At 27.3% G+C, this 27080-nt stretch overlaps 1 protein-coding gene and 1 long non-coding RNA gene across 2 annotated transcripts; both read left to right on the top strand.

The window, feature by feature from the left end:
• Positions 1 to 3906: 3906 nt before the first annotated feature.
• On the top strand, positions 3907 to 7468 carry LOC136084926 (uncharacterized). Its single transcript, XM_065806323.1, has 2 exons — positions 3907 to 4453; positions 4566 to 7468. Exon 2 carries the CDS (start codon positions 5388 to 5390, stop codon positions 7353 to 7355), a length of 1968 nt encoding a protein of 655 aa, XP_065662395.1. The 5' UTR covers positions 3907 to 4453; positions 4566 to 5387; the 3' UTR covers positions 7356 to 7468.
• Positions 7469 to 25727: 18259 nt separating this feature from the next.
• Positions 25728 to 26681, top strand: LOC136085155 (uncharacterized). The gene is made up of 3 exons (XR_010641127.1): positions 25728 to 25904; positions 26083 to 26311; positions 26621 to 26681. It is a non-coding gene; the product is annotated as an uncharacterized LOC136085155 (long non-coding RNA).
• The last annotated feature ends 399 nt before the right edge of the window (positions 26682 to 27080 follow it).

Below are 27080 nucleotides of genomic sequence, written 5' to 3'. Positions count from 1 at the left end.
TAAAGAGACGCAACCTTAGCAGATGCTAATTTTGCAACTGATTTGATATAGGGCTTCCAAGGAAGATTGGAAGTAAGAGTTAATCCTACAAGATGAGGAGTATATGACTAATTGAGTACATCACCGTTCATAAATATGGGAAGATCTAAATTATTGCGAAAACGATTGACTGAAAAAAATTGAGTTTTATCTGAATTAAAGTTCACTAGCCACTGTGAGCCCCATGCTGTAGCAGAAGTGAGATCCTTTTCAAGCTTAAATGCCCCTTCCAAGCAATCAGAGAGTGTTGGTTTCTTATCAAGACAAGAATAAATGGTAGTATCACCTGCAAACAATGCCACCTTAGAGGGTGAGAATATCTGGAAGATCGTTAATATAAATTAAAAACAGTATAGGGCCAAAGATAGAACCTTGAAGTACAGAATAAGAAGAAGAGTGCTGTCCATCAAGGACAACTTTTATACTACAAATGGAAAGGAAGGATTTAATAATCTTAAAGATGTTGCCAGATACACCAAAAGAAAAAAGCTTATGGAGAAGACCAGCATGCCAAACTTTATCAAAAGCTTTTGAAATGTCAAGAGCGATAGCCTTAACCTGTCTAACTTTATCTAATACACGATAAAACCTATTGGTTATTACTGTTAGGAAATCAGCTGTTTCAAGAAGATCGAAATCCATATTGATAGTCAGAAAGTAAGTTATTAGATTCAAGATGAGAGAATAAGAGTTTGTTAATTAAAGACTCAAAAACCTTGCTTATAATAGGAAGAAGACTAATGGGACGGTAGTTAGACGAATCAGATTGCTCTCCAGAATTTTTGAAGATAGGGATAATAGATGCCGCCTTCCAGCAGGCTGGAAAACAAGACTCTGATAAGCACTTGTTGAATATTTTTGAGAGTATAGATGACAGCTCCGGAGAACACTTCTGTGAGACAATAACAGGTATGTTGTCCGGGCCTCAAGCTGTAGACGAGTCTAGGCAGGAAATCATTTTGGATACAAAAGCTAGAGTGATACCAATGTCAAGCAATGGATCAACCTGTTTGTTGGCAATATCAGGTAGAACGCATTTAGTGGAATCAAGAGATGGTATTGATGAAAAGTTTTTAGCAAACAATTCAGCTTTGTCTTTAGGTGAGGTGACAAAGTCTGAACCATACAAGAGAGGTGGAATCATAGATTTGCCCTTATTATTGATATTAATAAAGATTCTCCAGAAGTCAGGAGAGCCTAATTTTTAAGATGATATACGAGTTTTCGTGACCTGAGAATAGCGGGTTTTGGCGTTAGACAAAACTTTTTTACAATTGTTTCTGGCAGTAATAAACAAACGTCTGTTTTCTGAAGAATTGTTTTGCTGATAAATATGGAAGTGACGGTTTCGATTAGCAATCGCAGCAGCACAGCGTGAGGAAAACCATGGAGGAGAGTGAGGCTTGACCTGGAATTGTCGAGAGGGAACAAAAGATTCAATTTCAGCCTGAATCTACAAAGTTATGTAAGAAGCACATTTGTCGACAGGAAGACGAAAGATTTCTACCCAAGGGCCATCACGAAGAAAATCACGGAAAGAATCCCACTCAGCTTTACTGTAGTTGTAAAAGGTTCAACTATAGGGGGATTCAGGTGATGAAGAAAAATGAGATATTAGTTTTAAAGAGATCAAACTGTGAAACTAGAATCAGAAACAAGACATAAGTCGAGTAGAGAAGTTAAATGATTCGGGTAGTAATGAAAGCGAGTTGGAAAGTTGACTATTTGAGTTAGGGATTGAGAAAGCCAAAAGTTGCGGGCTTTAATGCCTGCCGAATCACTGACACTAGATCCAAGTCATTCAGAGTGGTGAGCATTAAAGTCACCCACAATAACTATATTAGCTTATGGATAAAGAGAAAGGGCATGGTCAATATGATCAGAAATAACATCAAAAAGAGTGCAATCTTGAGATGAAGGAGAGCGATATAGAACAAAGAGAAAGGCAATAGAGTGAAATGGTGCTAAACGAAAGCAAATAAAAGAATAGTCTGTGGATTCAAACCTAGTTTCACGACAAATTCTTGACGACGGGTAAATTCTTACGAATGTAAATGCCCAGGCCAAGCATGTGACTATTGGAGTCTTTACGAATTAAAGGAAGATAACCATCAACACTAAGATCACAAGATGAGACAGCTGAACTCAAATTAGTCTCACAAAGAGCAAGTAGGTCTGGTGAATTTTGCAAGAGATAAGACTCAACAAAAGAAAAGTTACTTCGAAGACCACGAATATTAGTAAATGATAGGTTTAGAGAACTTGGTGATGATGATGGTTTTTTGTGTTTTATAGTTTTTGTGACTTTATTCATTTATATATTAGATTGAAGAACTTGACTCAAAGCATAGATAGAACTCAGAACACTGTTTAACAGCCCAAGCAATTGCCTCATTACTACTAATAAACCCTAAGCCGTAACAAAGGGCTCCAAATGTAGCCTCCGCAATGCACACCAAATGTACAAACAGGGACACCATCCATGCGCAACATGGCACTGTTAATACTTTGATATTTTTCAGCTGTTGATGGAATCAGCCTCTCTGAGAGCTACCACAGAGTTCGGGAAACCTGACTACCAGCTGGCCTCAGAACCATAAAACTGTGTTTTAGAGCTGTACCCTCATTAGGAGATAATAGAATGAGTTGCCTAGTCATAAAAACAGAGACACAAGCAAAGCCCATGCATTAAGTCAAGAAGATCCAGCATTCAACATCCTAAACTGGAAACAATGAATTAAAAATACATCTGCGCCAGCCTAATAGATGAAGAAGTGGTGCGAAGCTGGTCAACAGATAGAATCTATTTACTCCTTAAGTCTTTGCCTTGGAGGCCTTCTACGAGACAGTAACCGGGTGCATTTAACATCTGCCCAAGATGAGTATTTTTATCGAGACACCATCTCTAGACTTTACTCAATCAAGAGTTCCAAGGCAGGGGGTGTTTTAAGTTGGAGTTGGCATCTCCTTTTTAATTTTACAGTTTGATATAGCATGACACGAGTCTAAAATAGCAAATTATAAAACTTAAATATACAAATTATAACAATTAATATATAAACTTTGCTCTAACTAGCCTAAATAAATACCCATAAAAAAAATGCAAGTAAACATTTAACAACTGATTATTTTACAACTGATGAAACTTACAGTGAGATATTGCATGCCATATGTCTAAAATTGATATTTAAATCTAGCTCTATGTAAACATAGCTGCAACTAACCTAAATAATGATAACTATCAAAAGAAATGTTAATATCTTTAACTTTACAACTGATTTAAATTTATATCGTAAGTTACAGCATGTCACGTTTAAAATAGAAAAAATAAGAATATATACAAGTCATATAGGCTATATTATAGAAACAATTGTTCAACTAACCTTTTAGTTTATCATATAAAGCAAATGGATAAACACAGTTTAAATTACACTCCGTTATTTGTAATTTTGAAGGTTGTTAAACTTATTTTAAACTTTCTATATGAAGTTTATATTAAAAATTTAAAATAAAAAGTTTATATAAAAAAATTAAAATATAAAGTTTAGGTAAAAAATTTAAATAAATTTAAGAACCTTCGAAATTACAAATAACGGAGTGTAATTTAAACTGTAATTATTTATTTGCTTTCTCTACTAAAATTTAGTAAAAGAAAAGCAAGTGGATAAACACAGTTTAAATTACGCTTTATTTAAATAGCTTCACATTTAGTCGAAATGTGAAGCTATTTAAAAAATTACAAATTAAACTTTCTTTAACAAATGTTTTATATACGACTTAAATGTGGTTTGAAATAAAGCCTTTTAAAACTTTATCATTTATAAATAAAGAACTATAATATATTGACAAATCTAAAACAAACAAACAAGGTTTAAAAATATAATCTACAGAAGCAGCACTTTATAATTTCTTATGGAAACACTTTTTAATAAAAACTTAGTTGCTTTTCAAAGGGTTTGAATATTTAATCCGATGAATTAACGAAATTTCGAAGAATCCGTTAATAGTTTACCCCGTTGGTTTTGTGATTTTTGGTTACGAATTACTTCGTTAAATTAACAGAAAAAAGCAATCCGTTGTTCTAACGGATTATTTTTAGAGTGTAAAACTAGAGATAAAATTTCTGTGATTAGTGGACTCACTGCTCGTAGCCATTCAAGAAATTTTTGCTAAATTATTTTTTTGTGGGAATATTAAAAACTGTTTGAGCCAGAAATCAAAAGTGCCTGCTCCCATTTTTTTGCATAAATATTCATGTGACGAGACTGAAAATGAACTGACGTAAGAAATGCTTCAATTAGTTCAAAATATGGACTTCATAATGTGATTAAAGAGTTTGTTAAAAAAAAAGGCAAGAAAAATAACATTATAAGACATAAAAGCTGGACTACTTAATTATACTTATAAAGCAACAGTATAATCAAACAATTTGAGCAGGTTTTTTTTTTTTTGGAAAAGAAGGTGGAACCAAATTGAAGGATGCTCGGGGCCCCTAAATCCTGTGCACGGCCCTGGGTTAAAATCAGGTTAATTAATCAACATTTTAAATTTGACGTGAAAAATAAGTAGAACTTTAAAAAATGGCTTCATAATATTGACCTAATTTTAACATTGAAAAAACGGAAAATGCTTGTTGGGTACGTGATCACTTATGACAATAAGAAAAAGGTTCATCAAAAAAAATTTATAGAAATATTGGCTATAGCTTTAAGATTATTTATCGTAGCCTGCGCAAGCAATCTTTCAACCTGATAATTAAATCTACCACTACTTTGGTTCTTTTCCTTAATATAATTCAAAAATATATATATTGCATTTATTAATTAAATAATTTGTACAAAATTTTAGAATTCGTAATGAAATAAACAAGCAAACATAAAATAGAAATAAAAATTTTATGAAAGTCCAAACATTTGCATTACGGGTTGGTAGAGCACAGACTTTAAAGAAATATTTTTTTTTATGAATTTTAAACTCCAAAACTCAGTTAAAATTTAAATTTAGTAAAATTTGAATTAAAAAAAAAATCGTTCTTTTGGTTGTATTCTCTAGAGTAATTACTTGATGTTTTTCAAATGGTTAAGTTTACAAAGTATATTAAGTTTTGTTTACAAAAACGCTCTCTTATTATATAAAAATACTGTAACATGAGACTTAATTCAAAAACATTTTAAAAGTAGTATAATTTTATAATTTTTTTTATATTAAAACTGGACTTAATACGCTAATAATAAGGCGTGGCGTTTAAAAAAAAATTGAAAAAATTTAGTAAAAAATTCAAACTTTCTACAAAAATAAATGATATTAAATTTATTTTAGTTGAGAGAATAAGTTTTTATAAACTAACCATGCGTTCATTTTTAGAAGTTCAACCGTTTTCAGAAAATTTATTTTCACGCGAAAAACTACTTCGTGAAATTCGACGTTTTTTACATGGAGCAAACAAGTCAACTTTAATATTATGTGGAATGTCCGGTGTTGGGAAGACACAAATTGCAAGAAAGTATTGCGAAATTTATTATAACTTCTACAAAAACTTTGTTTGGATAGACGCAGCATTCGGAAAGTTACAAAGCTCAATGAGAAACCAATGTCAAATAATAGGATTCGAAGTTCATGATTCGAAAGGTGATTATTTGAATATAGAAGTGATTGTTGAAAAAATTCACAACCATTATAAAAATGAAAAAACTTTGTATATTTTTGACAATGTCGACGATGAAAGTGTTAAAAACCTGACCATGTATATTTCAAGAAAACCGAATTCATTTACGTTGATTACCTCCCAATGGAGAGCGTGGTCGAATAACGTAAACAAAATGCTAGTTGATGTTTTTACTTCAGAAGAAGCATTCGCTTATGTAAATAATAATATTAAAGAAAACGCCGATGAAAATATAAGAAACCTAATAAAAGAACTTGGTTATCATCCGTTCGCTATTACTCAGGCAATAAAGTATATAAATATTCATAGAATTTCGATAGAAAAATATGTAGATCGATATAGATCGAAACCAGAAATATTAGACAATAACTTTCCAACCGAAGAAGAACGAAAGTCTGCAATAAAAGCAATTAACTTAGTTTTAATAAAATTAGAAAAAAGTAAACTTTTTCCATTTAAAATATTAAACTGTTTATCTCATTGCGACTGTCAAAACATAAGTAAACAGTTTATAATCCAAATTTCAAAACAAATGGAAATAAACGAAGAATATGTAATAGATGAAGCCGTTGGGTTACTAATGAGTTATTCTTTACTAAACTTTGATGATAACAAATATTCAATGCACGAACTGACACAGCTGACGTGTAGATGTTTTCAAAATAGAAATTCAACTACAAATACGTATCTTATTTTAATTGAAAATTTATTTATATTTGAATTGAACGAAGTAAAAGATCACGTGGATTACGGAAACTATTTTGTTTTCCATTTTATCTGTATGTTTCGCACTAACGGAATAAAAATTTCAAAAACATTCCATAATATGACGACATCTATTAAAAAATTATTAGTATCTAAAGGTTTATTTGAAGAAGCAATCGAAATATTAAAAAGTATTCAAAGTTTTAATACAGAAACTTATGGCGAAAATAATAAATTTACGCTTGATACAAAACATAATATCGCAAACTGTTTGGGCGCTATGGGAAAATATAACGAAGCTTTAGAAATTCATTATTCTGTTGATAAAATACGAACTGATATTTTAGGTATGAACCATCCAGATACAATGACAACAAAACAAAATATCGCAAACTGTTTAAACGCTATGGGAAAATATAACGAAGCTTTAGAAATTTATTATTCTGTTGAGAAAATAAAAACTGAAATTTTAGGTATCAACCATCCAGATACAATGTCAACAAAAAATAAGATCGCAAACTGTTTGTACTACATGGGAAAATATAACGAAGCTTTAGAAATTTATTATTCTGTTGATAAAATACGAACTGAAATTTTAGGTATCAACCATCCAGATACAATGTTAACAAAAAATAATATCGCAGGCTGTTTGAACGTTATGGGAAAATATAACGAAGCTTTAGAAATTCATTATTCTGTTGATAAAATACAAACTGAAATTTTAGGTATCAACCATCCAGATACAATGACAACAAAACATAATATCGCAAGCTGTTTGTACGCTATGGGAAAATATAACGAAGCTTTAGAAATTTATTATTCTGTTGATAAATTACAAACTGAAATTTTAGGTATCAACCATCCAGATACAATGACAACAAAAAATAATATTGTAATCTGTTTGAAAAATAAAGGAAAACAGCAAACAAGTTGTTTAATTACTTGATTATTATTTTAGTTTTAATATATGTAAAGTGGTATACTTAACTTATAATTGACAAACATTTTTCCTTAAAAGCTGTAGAACTCCGTTCTTAATTCTTATAAAAATTCTCTTAATTTTTGTTATCATTCGTAACGGGTGATAAGGAAGTTATCTGACAAAATAAAAACGTCAATAACTTATTTATAAATAAAAAAACAAACTACTATTATATTTTTTTTAAATAAAGCATTTATCTTTTAATAAAAATATATTATTTTTTATATGAAAAAACACCACCATCTGCAATTGATCTCAATTTTGCTCTGACGCCTTTCATATGCAACTGTAAAAAGTTTAAATCAACTTCTTGTAGTTTTAGTTTAATGGGATCAATCAAAACTTGCTCTGTTGAATCTCTCTCGTAAACCTTCTGTGCCAAATGTCCCCAAAAATTTTCAATTGGTCGTGCTTGTGGCACATTTGGGGGATTGGATTCTTTATCAACGTAATAGGCATATTGGTCCATCCAATTTAGAGAATCTTTAGAATAATGAGAACTTGCTAAATCTGGCCACAATAAATAGTTAAAGTCTCCATGATACTTGTGAATAAATGGAAGAAGTCGTTTTTCTAAACATTCATTAACATAGATTGATGAATTGATCGCTACAGCCTTGGAAATGCGAAACAATGGCTCGGACATACCACGGTCAGATATGGCTACCACATTATTAATTTTTTTGAAAATTTCTCTTTTCCTATAAAACGAACACTTTCTGGGCATGTCTTTTTGTTGTTTGTGTAATATCCAGAATTTTCAGGCATGTTGTCCCCTGCAAAACAAAAGTATTTTTCGTCATCGATGACTAGTAGCGATTTTGTGTTATGGAGTTGGTTAGCTAGTTTCCTGCTTCTTTTCTTTGTCTTCATTTGTTGTTCTATAGTGTATTTTGGAGTCTTTTCACGTTTTCCATATTTAATATTCATTTTTTTTAACTGACGACCAATTGTCGATTGATTTACACCGAACTTAATACCTATTTTTCTCTGACTGACCCCTTTTCGATTGTTGACAAGTCTCGTTAATTCGGCTCTCTTTTCTCTAGTCCAGGATGTCGGACGACCAGGGTGTTTTTTATCAGAAAACGATTGAACAGTTTCAAGTCTTTTTAGGTTATCATATATTGTACTTCGAGCAAATCCTTCCTTTTCAAAATGATTTACGGTAATTTTTTTTTTTTATATTAGGTTTATTTACAAAAAACATTTTTAGTCGCTTTCGAAAAGATTTTTGTTCGGCTGCATTTAACCTCATTTTAAATAATTGTGTTTCAATTAATAAAGTTTATATTTTATAGAACGTTTATGCCTACGCATAAAACTACAAAAACTAATTATTATGCTCAAATAATGAAATTAGGATTTGTCTGATAATTTCCGCATCACCCGTTATAACGCATTTTTTAAAAATAAAACGAAAGCTCATTTACTTTATCCTTTATTTACATGTTATAAATTGTATTTATTATTGATTATAAATTGAAAAATGAAACTAATTTATTGTTTTTACTAATTTTAGTTATTTACTCAAATAATTAAAGTATTTAAATTGGTTTAGTTAATTTATAAAAGTGTGTTATTGCGATATATATATATATATATATATATATATATATATATATATATATATATATATATATATATAAATAATGCGTAGTATCATTGTCTAACCAAGTCAGTGCGTATCACAATCACGGACGCGTTTCGCCCTCTGGGGCTTATCAGCGTGATGATGTGATACCGAAGGAGTGTAAACACACCAGCTCAGATTCTTGGCAGATCAATGATACTTGTGGTGCTAACAATCCTACACAGAATTGTATAAATTTTAATGACTTAAAAATAGATTGTTTTTATCATTACGGTAGTGACTTAAAAGAATTTCTTTCTAAAAATGGCGATGAAAACAAAAAAATCAGAATCGTCCACATAAATATAAGAAGTATGAACAAAAATTTTGAATATCTTTGACATTTTATAGAAGAAACTAAAAACTATTTTGATATTATTTGTTTAACGGAAACTTGGTGTTCACAAAATGAGCTTAATAATAACTCTAACTTTCATCTTCCTAGTTTTGAAACAATTTTATTAGAAAGACAATTGAATAAACGCGGCGGAGGAATTCTGATTTACGTAAAACAAAACATTGCGCATAACGTTAGGAATGATTTGTGTGTTTCTGATGGCGATAAAGAAATCGTTACAATTGAAATTTTAAATAATAAAAGCAATAAGTTTAAAAGCAAAAGCATTCTACTAAGTTGTTGTTATAGACCACCTGGTGGTGCGTCAGAAAATTTAAGCTTATACTTAAAACAAAATATTTTTCATAAAGGTAACAAAGAAAAGAAAAAAAACTTTGTAATTGGCGATTTAAATATGGATTGCTTACGATATAGTGAAAACAAAAAAATAAAAAAATTTTATGATGAAATATTTGTATCAGGAGCAATACCGCTTATCAACCGGCCTACTCGAATAACAGAAAACTCAATCACCCTAATAGACAATATTTTAACAACAGATGTATATAACAATAACATACAAAAAGGCATTATAAAATCAGATATATCAGACCACTTTCCCATTTTTCTAACAATCAACACAATTTCAACTCCTAACACTATCAAAAGTCAAACTATAAGAAAACGTATTTTAGTATCAGTTATCAATGTTAAACTGGAAGCATATAAATTTTAATGAAGACATAAATGTAATCTATAATAAGTTCTTTAATAAATTCTTCTCGGTGTACGATGCAAATTTTCCCGTTTTCGAAATAACCTTAAAACCAAAAACCTTAAAAAGTCCTTGGATTACCAAGGGTCTTAAAAAATCTTCAAAAATTAAACAAAATTTGTATATAAAATATTTAAAAACAAAATCTCATGCTAATTTACGCATATATAAAAACTACAAAACTCTATTTGAAAAAATTCGTAAAAACCTGAAAAAAAATTTTCCCTCTAATCTTATTACTAAATATAAAAATGACTCAAAACAAATATGGAAAATATTAAAAGAAATAACGGGGAATCAGAAAACCTGTTCAAATTTTCTTCCGAAAATGATTAAAATAAACAATTTATGTGTACCAAATGAAATAGCAGAAAAATATAATAAATACTTTTCTGATGTCGGAAGTAGGCTGGCTGATAGGATTCCTTCTACGAATATTTCCTTTAATGATTTTTTGACAACTTCTAATAATTTACTTTCTCCCCATGGCTTATTCCTAGATTTATCAATTGAAGAGTTTGAAAGAGCCTTCAAATCTCTAAAAAGACACAAAGCAATCGGAGCCGATGGAATAAACGGGAACATAATTATAGATTGCTTTGAAAGTTTGAAAAATATTCTATTTAAAGTTTTTAAAACATCTATACAACAAGGGGTTTTCTCTGACCTATTAAAAATTGCTAAAGTTATCCCGATTTATAAAGACGGAGAAAAATAAAACGTCAATAATTATCGCCCTATTTCTATCCTTCCTACGTTTTATTTTAGAAAAAATCGTCTTTGAAAAGACATACAACTACCTGATTTCAAATAATTTACTATATAAAAATCAATTCGGCTTTAAAAAAAATAGTTTAACTGAACAAGTCATTATTCAGTTTACACGTGAAGTCTCAAATTCTTTTGCTAAATCACAATATACACTTGGTGTTTTTGTCGATTTATCAAAGGCTTTTGATGCAGTGATATCTTACTTAAAAAACTTGAGTTCTACGGAATAACTGGTAAATTGATCAAATGGTATAAAAGCTACTTGTCAAATAGAAAGCAATTCGTCTCCCACGGAGAAGATATGCTTCCTATTGATTTTCAAAATAAAACATTAATTGAAATAAAATGTGGTGTTCCACAGGGTTCTATACTTGGTCCACTTCTCTTTTTAGTATACATCAACGATCTAAATAAGGCCTCGAACCTTATGAGCATCATGTTTGCAGACGATACAAATTTATTTTTATCAAACAAAGACTTTAACAAATTTTTTTTAAATATGAACAAAGAACTTATAAAAATTTCGACTTGGTTTAAATGCAACAAACTAACCTTAAATATTGACAAAACAAAGTGGATCCTTTTCCACTCCTCAACAAAAAAGCGTTTTTTGCCTAATGATTTACCAAAACTTTATATTGATGAAGTAGAAATAAAAAAAGATTCCGTTTTAAAATTCCTAGGTATTTATCTTGACGAAAATATGACATGGAAAACTCATATTGATTATATATCAACAAAAGTTGCAAAAAGTATTGGAATCCTCTATAAGGCCAGAAATTATTTAAATAAAAATAATTTAAAACAACTATACTACTCATTTATTCATAGCTATATTAACTATGCAAATATTGCCTGGGGAAGTACAGGTAAAAGTAAATTGCAATGTCTTTACCGCCATCAGAGACATGCAATGCGAATAATACATTTTTTAAATCGTTTTTCAAATACAAAACCTTTATTCAAAAATATGAATGTATTAAACGTTTTTGAACTTAATTTGTATAATACTTTATGTTTTACGTTTTGTTATATGAACAACCCTTTATTACATGTTTTTAAAGACCTATTTGCCTTTAAAGAAAAGAATAAATATAGTTTGCGAAATAAAAACTATTTAAAAGACCGCTTTTGTCAAACAAAGTTTAATCAATTTTGTATAGATTATCGAGCACCTTATCTCTGGAATAAAATTGTCCAGCCTAATTTTGATTCATCTCTTTTTCTGTTTTTAAAAACAAATTAAAAAATATTATTTTTTCAACGGATCATATATTGAAATATTTTTGAGACATTATTTTAACGATTTATTATTTGAAATGTTTTGGATTGTTATTTTGTCGTAATCTACTTGTATTATTTTATATTATATTTATATTGTAATTTTTATATGGTTCTGGCGACAAGATCGTTTTTTTTTTTTTTTTTTTTTTTATTTCAGTTTACAAAGTCAGTCGTTATACAATTAAATAAACTGTTAAAATACTTTTACAAATATATAAATATAGCAGACTAACAATATAAACTAGGTTTCCGAAAGAAGATCACAAGGATCTTGTCATCGGGACCTTATAAAGTATAATAAAATATATAGTTTTTTACATCTTTTTTAATATATTTTTATTTACAATAATTGTGAAGTGCAAGGTATTATGAAGAATACATATATATTAATCTTTGACACGAGTTAAACTGTAAATAATATAAACCAGCAAGATATAAAATACAAAACGTGAGAAAAAAAAATTATAAAAAAAAAAAAAAAAAGTTCACAAGTTAAGTTAAAATAACAAGAAATTAAATTTTTTTCAAGTGATTAGTAATATTGTATAATGTTATCTTGAGAAAGAATAAAATTTTTTGCTTTGTTTTTAAAAAGATGAAGAGAATTAGTTAGATCAAAATCAAAATTTGGCAAAACAAGTTTATTCCACAGGTGTGGCGCACGATAGGCAAGACAGAATTGATTAAAATTTGTGTGACAAAAAGGTTTTTCTAAAAAGTTTATGTTTCTAAGTTCGTATTTGTTGGTTGGTTTTAAATTGAAGAGATCTTTAAAGACTGGAGGAGATAGATTGTTTTTCCACATATAAACAAAACATAAAATTTTCAAGACGTTGAGTTCATATATATTTAAAATTCTCATTTCAATAAAGTAAGGTTTACAATGAGAAAAACGATCAGCAAAGTTAATTATGCGAATTGCCCGTTTCTGACAGCGATAAAGACGTTGTAGTTTACTTTTTTCAGTACTTCCCAGGCAATATTTGCATAGTTTAAGTAACAATTAATAAATGAGAAATAGAGTTGTCTTAAATTTATCTTCTTGAGATAATTTCGAGCTTTGTATAAGACTCCAATGTTTTTAGAGACTTTAGAGCATATATAATTAATGTGTTGATTCCAAGTAATGTTCTCATCGAGATAAACACCTAGAAATTTGGTGACGGGATCTCTTTTAATTTCAATATTGTCAATAAAGATTTGAGGCAAGTTTGAGGGTAAGGAATTTTTTTTCTTAAGCGAATGAAAAAGTGTCCATTTAGTTTTTTCGGTGTTTAGTGTTAGTTTATTAGATTTGAACCAGTGGGATAAATTTTCAAGTTCTTTATTTGCTGTAGCAAAAAGTTCGTTAATATCACTCTTAGAGACAAATAAATTAGTATCATCTGCGAACATAATGCTCATCAGATTAGTTGCTTTATTTAGATCGTTTATATAGATTAAAAAAAGGAGTGGTCCAAGGATTGAACCCTGTGGAACCCCGCATGTTATATTTAGACAATTGTTTTGATAGCTCTTTATTAAACATGTCTTTATTAAACATGTCGTGTTTTGAGATTGATTTCGTTTGAAAAATATCATTATTTTATAGATCGTTATGATCTTCTTCCAGATTCCAAATTTATATATTTATATATTACATGTAAATCACGACATGTAAATAATGTAAACTAAAACTAAACTTAAAATAAACCTAAATATTTGAAAAAATGTACCAAGCACGGTACGGCACTCACATGGCGACTAGTAACTACTAGTCCGTGATTGTGATACGCACTGACTTGGTTAGACAATGATACTACGTATTATTTATATACACCAATTTTCTAAAATAGTATTTACTCGTCTTAATGTGCGTCCCGTACCGTGGTTGGTACATTTTTTCAAATATATATATATATATATATATATATATATATATATATATATATATATATATATATATATATATATATATATATATATATATTTGTTAAAAGTATATTTAAATTGTGAACCAAAGAATTCGATTCCCATAGGAATTATAGTATAGAATGTTTAAAGCGGTATATGATACATTTGTAAACTTTCGCGATAATAATTTTCTTTACATTAGTGATGATGATTTAATTCTTTTATTCTTATAAGTTTAAATTAGATAGATGTTAAAAAAGTTTTTCCATCGTTTAAAAAATTAATAACACTAAAAATATTGTGATCTTAATAGATAGGTTACACGAATAAGATCCCTACAAAGTCCCTACAAAGCGGGAAGAGTCTTTATTAAACATGTCGTGATTTGAGATTGATTTCGTTTGAAAAATATCATTATTTTATAGACATATTTTGCTGACATAATGTACTTATTCTGAATAAGTGTTGCAGTATGTTAATTTCATATATGTGTGTATATATATATATATATATAAATATATATATATATATATATATATATATATATATATATATATATATATATATATATATATGTATATACATATATATATATATATATATATATATATATATATATATATATATATATATATATATATATATATATATATATATATATATATATTAGTAGTAGAAAATCACTTAACAAAATTTTTTTCCATTTAACACTGTGTTTCATCAACAAAGATTCATCAGAAATGCATTTTTGATGAATCTTTGTTGATGAAACACAGTGTTAAATGGAAAAAAGTTTTGTTAAGTGATTTTCTACTACTAATATAATTGCTCTGTTCTGTTAAGAACATTGAGCACTCTATTGTGTAGAATACTTTTTAAAGTTGTTTAAATATATATATATATATATATATATATATATATATATATATATATATATATATATATATATATATATATATATATATATATATATATATATAATTCCATTTTTAACTTAGAGTAAAATAGGGCAATATGAGCACCTTGGTAATATGAGCATACTTAAAGATTTTCTTATATGTAAGCGGTGAAATTAAAGCTGCTTTGTATCTTTTGAGTCAACTTTATGTGGTGATAATAGGAATCAGTACACTTAGCGAAAAATTATATGCAGTGATTAGCGGCCGGTGGCGTCACGAAGAGAAAGGATAATTAGGAAACTAATGTCTATAAACAATAAATTAGCTTTATACATCAAAACTTCTTCACTTAGCTAACATATGTAACATGAATTGGGTAGTTATAATTTTCACATTAAATGCTATGCACTTATTTTTATATTTGTAGTTATTGCTATTATGTTTATATACTAAGTTTTATATTTATTTATAATATATACTACAAATTTAAAAGTTAATAAAAATATAGTATAAATAAAAATAGTTTCTTTAAAAAAATAAAAAATGTCTATATATTTTCATTCAGTAAATAACGCACGACAATCTGCGGTTGGAAGTGAAATGTTAAAACTCAAAATATTTTTACGATACCTTCTGCGAGTTACACACGTTCTAAATAAGATTTAATTTTAAAAAACTAGAGGAAGTATATATTGCTACGTTTTGCTGTTGATCTAAAATGAGATTTATAACAAAAAAACAAACACTTTGCATAACATTTTTTAAGTCAGGAATATTTATTATATTTTAAATTTCAAAGTTCTATAAATAAAAATTATTATCTTAAGGGTTACCAAACATAAGGGGCCCCATAATAAAATTGCGCACCCGGTGCAGGGTGTGCCGATAATACGTAACTAATGGTATATTTGATTGCTTTTTTATCACAGTAGTTGTTTTATTACGGTATATATATAAGTATTTAGTAATAGAATCGTAACAAATATTTTGGCTTTATCTAAAGTATTAAGCTATATTTTTTTGGAAAGAAGTTGAACATTCTGAGAAACAGAAATTATTTTCTGACATACCATCAAATAAAAAGCATAAAAATAAAATATTCATTTCATTATTGACTTTCTATAAATAATATAAACGAGATCAAAGCACCAGTACCGCTTTATTTTTATTTTCACAGATATGGCTGGAAAAAAAGATAAAGACAGAAGATTATTTAAAAGATCTCTATTTGGAACGCAAGCCTTTATCAACATACATTGTCAAAAAAGTTTTTCTTTATCTCAAAAAAGCATAGAAACTGAAGAATCTAGAGGTCAACCTGACGGCAGTATTACATATTCAGGTATGTTCGCAAACATATTTTGTATAATAAAATTTGAACATGTCTAGCTTATGAAAACAGAGTGTAGTAATAATAATATTAAAAACTTATAACCGGCAAAAATACTCTTGTACAGTTATGCGTTTGAAATCGGTCTTAAAATTGCGTTAGTAGGTGAAATATATTCTAACAAGGTTTTTTTATAATATAGGTTCGAACTCTGATACTGGCGATGATCAAATTATAAAACCAGTCTGTAAAATGAAGGCATTACTCATTAAGTCACTATTTTCATATGTTCCGAAGCATATCTGTTTGATGCGTCCAGAAAATGGAAGGCTTGTATCCACATACATAGGCCTGAGCCAAATCTGCTGAAACATATTTTTCATGTTCACAAAAAACCGGAGTACCTTAAAAATTGCTCAAGGTCATTTCTTTGGAACGAAGAACAGAGATAACATAGATGAGGCCATAATAAATTGCATTATTCACGATAGCCGCCCTTTCAATGATTTTCATAAATCTGGTATGCAACTTTTAAACACTTTTGCTCCGCATTACTAGCCGCCGCGGATTTTTTTTCCGTACACCATTGGCAGTATCATTCGTCGTTGGCAGTATCATTTTAACCGTGACAATAAATAGCCGATTATTTTGTAGTCGAAACATTAACCCTAACCCTAACCCTGGTGGTTTTAATTAACAGGATAAAAACAGAATTTGCAATTAAATTAAAACCGATATAAGTTGAAGTTAAAATTTACATATAAACACTTTTCTAGACAACCTTATATAATAATAATATAAATTAAAGTTTAGAATATTTATTAGTTGATTAATTTACTTAAATTTTTTATTAAAATTTCTATTCCAGTTTGGTCTCCGTAATGTGATGCTATTGAAAGAGTGCAACATAGAGCAACAAAACTTGTACCTTCAAACATTAACATTACATATGAGGATCGACATGTTTCTTTAGGCTCAACCAATTTAAATGTAAGAAGAAAAAGAGGTGACTTGGTTCAATTATATAAATTTGTTCATGGCATTAAAAAATAGATTTCAACATAAGTTTTTCATTTGTAAATAACAACTTGAGAAGTAACTGTTGTAAATATTACAAAGAATTTGCTCGACTTCCATCAAGAGAATGTTTCTTTTTCAACAGAATTGCGAATCTGTGGAACTCGCTTCCAAATAAAGTGGTAACAGCACATTTGTTTGAACATTTTAAAGTTGTTCTTGATTGCTGGTTGAGGAGCAATCAAGCATAACAGCTGTCAAAGTGTGCATGACAGCACACTCACTGGCTTTCCCAGCACAGCAAAATCTACTACTACTACTACTACTACTACTACTACTACTACTACTACTACTACTACTACTACTACTACTACTACTACTACTACTACTACTACTACTACTACTACCACTACTACTACTACTACTACTACTACTACTACTACTACTACTACTACTACTACTACTACTACTACTACTACTACTACTACTACTACCACTACTACTACTACTACTACTACTACTACTACTACTACTACTACTACTACTACTACTACTACTACTACTACTACTACTACTACTACTACAACTACTACATACTGTATGACAGTATAATACTGTAATAAAGTATGTATGTAACATATAAGTTATATACATACAGTCTGTATGTATGAGCATATTGTATGTATATAACTATATGTATGTATGTATGTATGTATGTATGTATGTATGTATGTATGTATGTATGTATGTATGTATGTATGTATGTATGTATGTATGTATGTATGTATGTATGTATGTATGTATGTATGTATGTATGTATGTATGTATGTATGTATGTATGTATGTATGTATGTATGTATGTATGTATGTATGTATGTATGTATGTATGTATGTATGTATGTATGCATGTATGTATGTTTGTAACCTTTTTATATGGTTTTTTCATATATGGTTATAATTTAAACTTTATGGTTATAAATTATAATACAACTTATATTGTTAATATAAATTATATTATATTATATTTTATAACCATAAAGTTTAAAGTTATATTATAAGCATATATGAAAAAACCATATAAAAACGTTATACTTAAGTGTAACCTCTTTATATGGTTAAACATATTTTTAAATAAAAAGTAATCCTATAATATGTACAATTGCTATTATAAATATTGTTTAATACTATATTGATATATTAAGAATATTTAAAATAATTTCATCAATGGTTGCATCTTTCTGCACTTGATTTAATAATATCAATCAACAATGAATGCCATTAAAGTATTTAAAAAAAAATCTGAGCCAAGGATTTAAAATTACTGATTGTCCATTTAAGATGTAGTTTGATATTAAGGTTTGTTAGGTTCAATAAAGCCAAATATTGACTATTATAGATCTTGAATGGACAGATAATCACCCCAAAAATTCCTTTCAAGCATTACCTTTCAAGGACACTCAAAAAAATATCTCATCTCATCTTGTATATATATTTATATATACATATATATTTATATATATATATATATATATATATATATATATATATATATATATGTATATATAAATATATATATATATATAAAATGTTACATACATACATACATACATACATACATACATACATACATACATACATACATACATACATACATACATACATACATACATACATACATACATACATACATACATACATACATACATACATACATACATACATACATACATACATACATACATACATTCATACATACACACACACATATATATATATATATATATATATATATATATATATACATATATATATATATATATATATATATATATATATACATATACATTTATATATATATATATATACACACACATAGTCTATGTATATTATAATTTGTAATCCTATAAATTATGGCATAATCTTCGTCGTTTTTTTTTATGTTATACAATATTTGTTATCTATTATATATTAAGATTATTCATAATGACATCAATCCTTGAATCTTTCCGAGCTCGTTTTATAAATGTTGAAAATACAGAGGAGTTAAAAAAAGGGTCAAGGACATAATAACGTTAAAAAATGATGCATTCTGTATATAAAATGTAAAAGGTTTGGTAGAAAAGTTTAAAGTACTTATGGAAACCAATTTGTTAGCTGAAGAAGAAGATAGATTTATTCAAAAGTATTGCGATCGAACAAATGAAACGTTGCGTAAATCAACTCCAAAAATTCCAAAGAAAGGAGTTTTCGACAAATGTGCCTACTATAGGTGTCATCATAACACAAGATATCAGGCAACAATGAATGCTAGCGAAATAATAAAAAAATTCAACCCAACGATTTAAAAATACTGATTGCCCATTTAGCTTAATATTAAAGTATTGTAGGTATGATAAAATTAAAACTCATCATAGATCTTGAATGTACACACAATCATCCCATAAATTCTTTCCAATCCTTGTCATTTAAGGACATACAAACAGATATATTATCTTCAATTTATAATCTTTTTGAGAATGGTTATACACCAGGATTAGCATATTGTGAGTTTTATAAAAAGACAAAAGATAAGTGTAAAAATGAAATAGAATTTCATAAATTTATTTCTGATCGATCAGTATTTTCACGAAGAACTGACTACAATTTTTTGTATACAGATTATCATCAATCAAAGTATGGTTCAAAAGATATGAATGCTATGTTTGAAGCTTTGTGTGGTAAGAATTCATTTTTGTGTGTCAATAACTGTTTTTGTAGTTGATCTGGCCATAGTCAGCCATTAGTTTTAATTTATAACTAGTTTGTAAGTTAGTTATAATTACTAGAAATCTATTTGTTGTTTCAGCTATAATTAAATATATATGTATATATATATATAAATATATATATATATAAATATATATATATATAAATATATATATATATATATATATATATATATATATATATATATATATATATATATATATATATATATATATATATATACAAATATAGTAGAAACCAAGGATAAATAAAAACATAATCACTGGTGTCATAAAACCCTAAGAGTAATTTATTCCTGTCTGCATTTTGAAACTTACTAATTTCTTTTATTTAGTAGGTTTCCACCTTTATATGTTAAAGTTTGAAATTTTTCATATAAGCAAAGATTGCAGATTTTTGACGTTGGATTGTATGGACAACAACGTTTTACATTTTTCCACCTAATTTAGGGTGTAAATTATTTTGTCTTTAGATCCCAATTTTTAAAAAAAAGTTGGGATCTCAATTTTCTTTAGAAAGTTTAGTCCTTTTTCCTTTGTGTGAATTAAATGGATCACAGCAAGTTACGTGGATTGCGGAATAACGTTTTAAATAAACATATTTATGGTGTAGGCAAACCGTTGCATTTTCATCAAATTGAATGCTAGAACGACTAATTATCATGTCTTTTTCTACATCATTAATACTTGAAACTTTCTTGATATCATGGGATTTTACATATGTTTGTTTGTTACAAATTTCTTTCTTTATTATTCCAATTAAACATCTTTCTTCATCATTCATATTTTTTAGTTTTGTAAGAAACAATTTTAAAATAGTTATTGTTTGAAGATTTGAAAATAGAAAATCCTTTAGCTATTAAACATAATGATCTTAGATGTGTAATGCAAACAAGTTTTTATGTTAGAACTGAACCTGAGACAGCAAGATTCTAAAAATCTTTAAAAAAATGCAAATAATATTTTTTCATTATAAAATAACAATTTTTTGCTATTTTTTTAATAAAACTTTGAATGGAAATAAATCTGATTTAAAAATAAAACCCCTGCAGTTTTTTTTGCGGTGTATCAAAAATCTTATAAAAAGTGTTACACCATTTTGAAATTAAATTTTCATATAGAAGCTTAAATTTTTGTGTGTTTTAGCCATCATTTTTAAGTTCCTCACCCTAAAAAATAGGAAGGTAGAAATTTTTACCACTATTAAACAAGTATTTCATAAGTTAAAGCTAATTGTGTCGTGCAATGAGCCTAAAAAATGCACTATTTGGTTACTAAATTTTCTATTGCCATTAGAGGTCCTAAATTATGGAACACTTTGTTAAATAACATGCTGAAAAATTGTTCTTCGCTTTCTCTATTCAAACAAAAACTAAAACAAAAACTTCTTAACGATGTTAATGAATTAAATTCTTTTTAAGATTCTTTTTTTCGTCTTTTTTTTTATTTTTAATTTTTAATTTTTCTTTTTTACCAACTATCTTATTAACTGGTCTTTAATTTGAATTTTCCTCAAATTCTTCTATTAACTTATTTTTAGTTTTTATGTGTAACTATTATTATTTTTTTTTTTTTTTGTTTTTTTTTTTTTTATTTTTTTTTACGATTTCCTTTTGATTATAAATTAGTTACTAATCTTAATAGACATGTAAAATTTGTATTTATTTTTTATCTGTATTTGTATTTATTTTACTTGTATTTATTGTACAAAGTAATTTTATGTTTACATTTTAATGATTGTACATGCTTGCTGATGAAAGCACGTCGGGGTGTAGTGATAAGGCAAGTATTTTCTTCTTTTAGCCACGGTCATGTAAATTTTATTTATATGAAACAGCATTGTATTCTTTTTTTAATGACGAAATAAATAAAAAAAAAGATTGAACATTTATTAACTCAAAACAAAAATTTTAATTAACTCAAAACAAAGATTTTAATATTTGTCTTTTTTTTAAATTATTGAAATAAAGAGAAGTTTTTAAAATGGTCGGTGTGGAATAGACTTACCATGGCCTGTATTATACGAATCGTGGTAAGTCCGTTGTTCCACACATTTTTAGTCATCTCATACTTTTTGAAACTTTTTATACTGATGTTAATTAATTATCTCATTTCAAGCAGGTGTTCCAAATATTATTTAGACTGGTACTAATATTCAATCCTTTGGAAAAAGGCAAAACGGGTAAAGTTTTTTAAAATTATTTATAATAAAAATGTTTTTTAAAGTTTTAAAATGTAAACAAGTATTTCTATACAAAAGTTTTTCTTTTTTTATTTAGTTATTTTTCTACCGCTTACTCAAAAATATTGAACTAAGAATTAAGTATAGAAAAGGTCAGTTTGGAATACATTCCCAAGACCCGTATTTTACAGCTAGTTATGTAATAATTGCAGTTACTTTGCAACCAGGATGTTGCATCAACTACATTAAAAAAAATTTATAAAAAGATTTCTTTAAAATTAGGATAATTTAGTTCTGGCCCTTTGTTTTTATAATTTTTTTTAAATGTACTTGTTTTCATGTCGGCATTTAGAAATTGATTTAAGTTTTTTGTTTAGGAAATTTTCTGGTTCCAAATGAGTAATAATTTAACATTTTCTTGTAAACATAATATACATTTTTCGGAAATGTTATTGGAAGGTGCAGTTTTTAGAATAGACTAGCATAGTCTCTTCCGAGAATATGTTATGTTTAAACAATTGTTTGTGGTTGGCATAACGTTTTTGCCATTTGCCCTTGGTTAAGCCTTGGTTAAGCATTGTTTACCAGGGTTTTTTTGTGAAAAAACAATCCATTTGTAAATAATATTTTTTGATAAGCATTTTCCATTCATAAAGCAGTCATTTTTTTGCTTGCAACTACAATTTTCAGTATATTTTTCTTTAAGAAATTTATTTTTATTAATCAATGCAAAATTTTGTGGAAGTTGGTTGATCGAAATTCCGCAGGACAATATTATTCCATAGGTGGGGTCCACGAGAAGCAATGCAAAATTGATTAAATTTTGTGTGACAAAACGGCTTATTTAAAAAATTTATGTTCCTCATATCGTATTTGTTCTTAGGTTTGAGTTTGAAAATATTATTAAAAGCGGTAGGGGATTATTTTATCCATAAATATACAAAACATAAAACTTTAAAAACATTGAGTTCAAATAAATTTAATAATCTCATTTCAGTAAAAATAGGTTTTGTATGTGTAAAATGATAAGCATTTAATTATGCGAATCGCATGTTTTTGACGACGATAAAGTAGTTTTAACTTACTTTTTACAGTACTCCCCCAAACAGTGTTAGCATAATTTATGTAACTGTAGATAAAAGAGTAACAAAGTTGGCTTAAGCAATTTTTATTAAGGTAGTTACGAGCTTTAAATAGAATCCCGATGTTTTTTGAAATTTTAGTAGATACATTATTAATATGTTGATTCCAGGAGATGTTTTCATTGAGAGAAACGCCTAAGAATTTTGTAACGGAATTGTTTTTTATTTCAATTTCGTCTATATAAAGTTGCGGCAAGTTTGTTGGTAAAAATCGCTTTTTTGCATCCGAATGGAATAGAGTCCATTTGGTTTTATTAATATTTAAAGTTAGCTTGTTACAATTAAACCAATTTGATATATGTTTTAATTCTTTATTTATAGTGGTAAAGAGTTCATAAATATTATTGCTTGAGAGGAATAGATTGGTATCATCTGCATACATGATACTTATAAGGTTAGAAGCTTTATTCAAGTCATTTATATATATCAAAAAAAGTAGAGGTCCGAGGATTGAACCTTGAGGAACACCACATACGATTTCAAGATAATTATTTTGATAACCGTCGTTACTAATTCCAAATTATTTTCTTTTTGTTAAGTAGCTTCTAAACCATTTTAAACCTTGAATTCCATAATATTTAAGTTTATGTAGTAAAATATAATGATTTTTTGTGTCGAGGGCTTTTGATAGGTCAATGAAGATACCTAACAAATACTGTGATTTTTTAAAAGATTTCGAGATTTCATGCACAAACATGATTATTGCATGTTCTCTTGAGTTACCTTTTTTAAAGCCGAATTGTTTGCTATATAGTAAGTTATTTTTGTTGAAATGTTTGTAAATTCTATTAGACATTATTCTTTCCAAAATTTTTGAAAATACCGAAAGAACAAAGATGGACGATAGTTGCTAATATTTGATCTGTCACCCTTTTTCAAGATAGGAGTAATTTTAGCAACTTTTAATTGGTCTAGAAATATTCCTCGATTAATAGAAGCTTTAAAAACTTTAAAAAAGACATGATTTAATATACCGAGACAGTCTATAATAACATTTCCATTAATTTCATCTGCTCCTGTTGCTTTGTTTCTTTTCAAAGAATTCAGAACTACATCAAATTCCTCAAAAGATAATTCTGAGGTTAACTCATCAGAACAAATGCAATTATCCATTGGTACGAGGAAATCATTAAAGGAAGCCATCGTATTTGGAACCTTATTTGATAGGGAAGGACCTATCCCAATAAAAGATTTATTAAATTGATGGGATATGGCTCTTGGGTCATATAAACGTATGTTATCAACTTTAATCATTTGCGTAATGAAAATTTTATTCTTTGACCAGTTTTCAAAACTAATTTTGGTAAATTTTGTACTTCATTTAGAGGAGCATTTTTATGGAACAAAATAGTGTTAAAACTTTTTGATTTCTCTCATGAATGGAACTTTTTCTTATTTAAAAGAAAATTGAAAGAAATTCTTTTCTCAGTTGAAAACATTCTGATATATTTTTAAGTTTGTTTTGTTTTTTATTAATACTCTTAGGAAATATTTTATCGTAATTTATATATACGAAATCTTTTATCTTAACTTATATATATATATATATATATATATATATATATATATATATATATATATATATATATATATATATATATATATATATATATTATATATATATATATATATATATATATACGTATATATGTATGTGTATTTGTGCGTATTATTTGTATGTGTATATATATATTGATGTGTAAGTATATTTATTTACATGTTTGTATGTTTAAATATGTATAAATAATTATATTTGTATTTATGTGTGAATATTTGTCTATGAATTATTAAAGGATTATTTATTATTTAAAATCTGTTTAGGCGGTTCTCGATGACAAGATCTTATGATCTTCTGCGAGTATCCGCGTTCTTGTTGTAACGTTAACAAAATTGTAATTTTGACTATACGTATTTTATTCATTCTTATATTGTAAAACTTATTTTGAATAAATAAAAATAACAAAAAAAAAAAAAAAAAATCATCTGCGGCAGAAAACCTAAGCATGATTTTTGTTTTCCAGTAATTTCTTTCATAATTTGCCATGTTCGTTTCAAGTCGTTTTTACATTTATTAATTAGTTCTGAATAGTAATTTCTTTTTAGGCTTTTACGTATTTTTCAATGAGATATTTGTTGTTTTTATATACTTTTTCGCTAACAGGTGTTTTATGTTTTTAGATATTTAATATATAACGTCTGTTTAATTTTAGACGATTTTTTAATCCCTTCGTAATCCAGGGACTTTTTAAGCTTTTGTTTATGTAATATTAATACTACAGAAACGTTTAATGTTTAATGTTTAATGTCGTTTTATTAGTTATGCTTTGAAAGAACGCGTTTTCAAAATGCATGCGGTCATCGGAGAAAGATCCCTTATGCGAGTTGAAACTTTTTTCCTTATAAAATTTAATTATTAGTTTAAATATATTACATAAAAAATCGTACTAAGATAAATAATCATCGTTAAGATCATATTATAATTGAAGTAAGTATATAAAATAGTCGTATATACATTTTTATTAGATAAAGTAGAAAGGATTTAAATTTTTTTTAGATGAAGTATTAAGGATTTTAAGTAGCAAGGATTTTAATTTTTTAAATCGTTTATATTTTTTAGCTTGTTTTAGCTTTTCTTTTAGCAGTTTTACTATTTAATTTTTTAGAAGGAAAATAGGGGTATGGATGTTATTTAAAGTTATACTAATGCTATTTCCATAAAATGGTTATTACTACTTTAAAATTTCTGTGTTGCTATTAACTATTTTTGTTCTTTTTTAGAAAATTTAGAAAAATTACATTAAAATTTTGAAGTAATTAAAGAGGTTTAAGAAAGAATAGGCTTCAATATTTGTTTGCTTCTCTGTTTAGATGACAACATTATTATGGGAGAAAGTAAGTTAAAAAGCATTTTTACTTTTTAAAAAGGAAAAGAATTACTTTTTAATATTTCTATTTTTTTTGAAGTAGGTTTAAAATTTCAGGTTTTTAAAATCTTATATATTATAATCTTAAATATTTTTAATTACTTAATAGATATATCTATGTTAAATTACACCAGGTTGTAGAAAATAGTTATAGTTTAATGATAAGGTTGTAGACTGTTAGAGCAGATTAAATAAATCAATGATCTATTTAATCTATTCAATAAACTACTACCAAAGTGAAAATTTACTATAGTTGTTTTGTTTTTTTTCTGTTTAGTTGACAACAATGAAGAGAGAGGTAGTAAGTTTAAAACGATTTTTATTTTTTTATAAAGTAACTAAAATATTTTTAAAAATTTTGTTGTTGACTTTAAAGTAAAACAGTAGGTTTTTATAATTTTATAAAATAAGCCCAAGAACTTAGATCCTACTTAAAATTATATCGTCAATAATAAAGAGAAGAAATGGAAAATTTCCATTAAGACTTTTTATTATTTTACATCAAGTTAGTTTAATTAAGATTTATTTTCTTTAGTTAATCAAGAGAGAGCTAATAAAGGTATAAGTTACATTAGTTAAGTGAATTTATTTTTAAAAAGTTAAGGAGATATTTTAATGTCTATACATTTAAGTTCTTTTATTGTTTAGACAAAGAATTGAAGACTGAAATAAGTCAGTGTTTTTGCTATTAGATATATTTTAATAGGAATTTGTTTATTTGTACTGTAACTGGAATT

Source organism: Hydra vulgaris, chromosome 09, assembly GCF_038396675.1.
Source record: "Hydra vulgaris chromosome 09, alternate assembly HydraT2T_AEP".
Classification (NCBI taxonomy): Eukaryota; Metazoa; Cnidaria; class Hydrozoa; order Anthoathecata; family Hydridae; genus Hydra; species Hydra vulgaris.
Note: the sequence above shows the minus strand (reverse complement) of the source record. Positions and strands in the feature narration are given on the sequence as shown.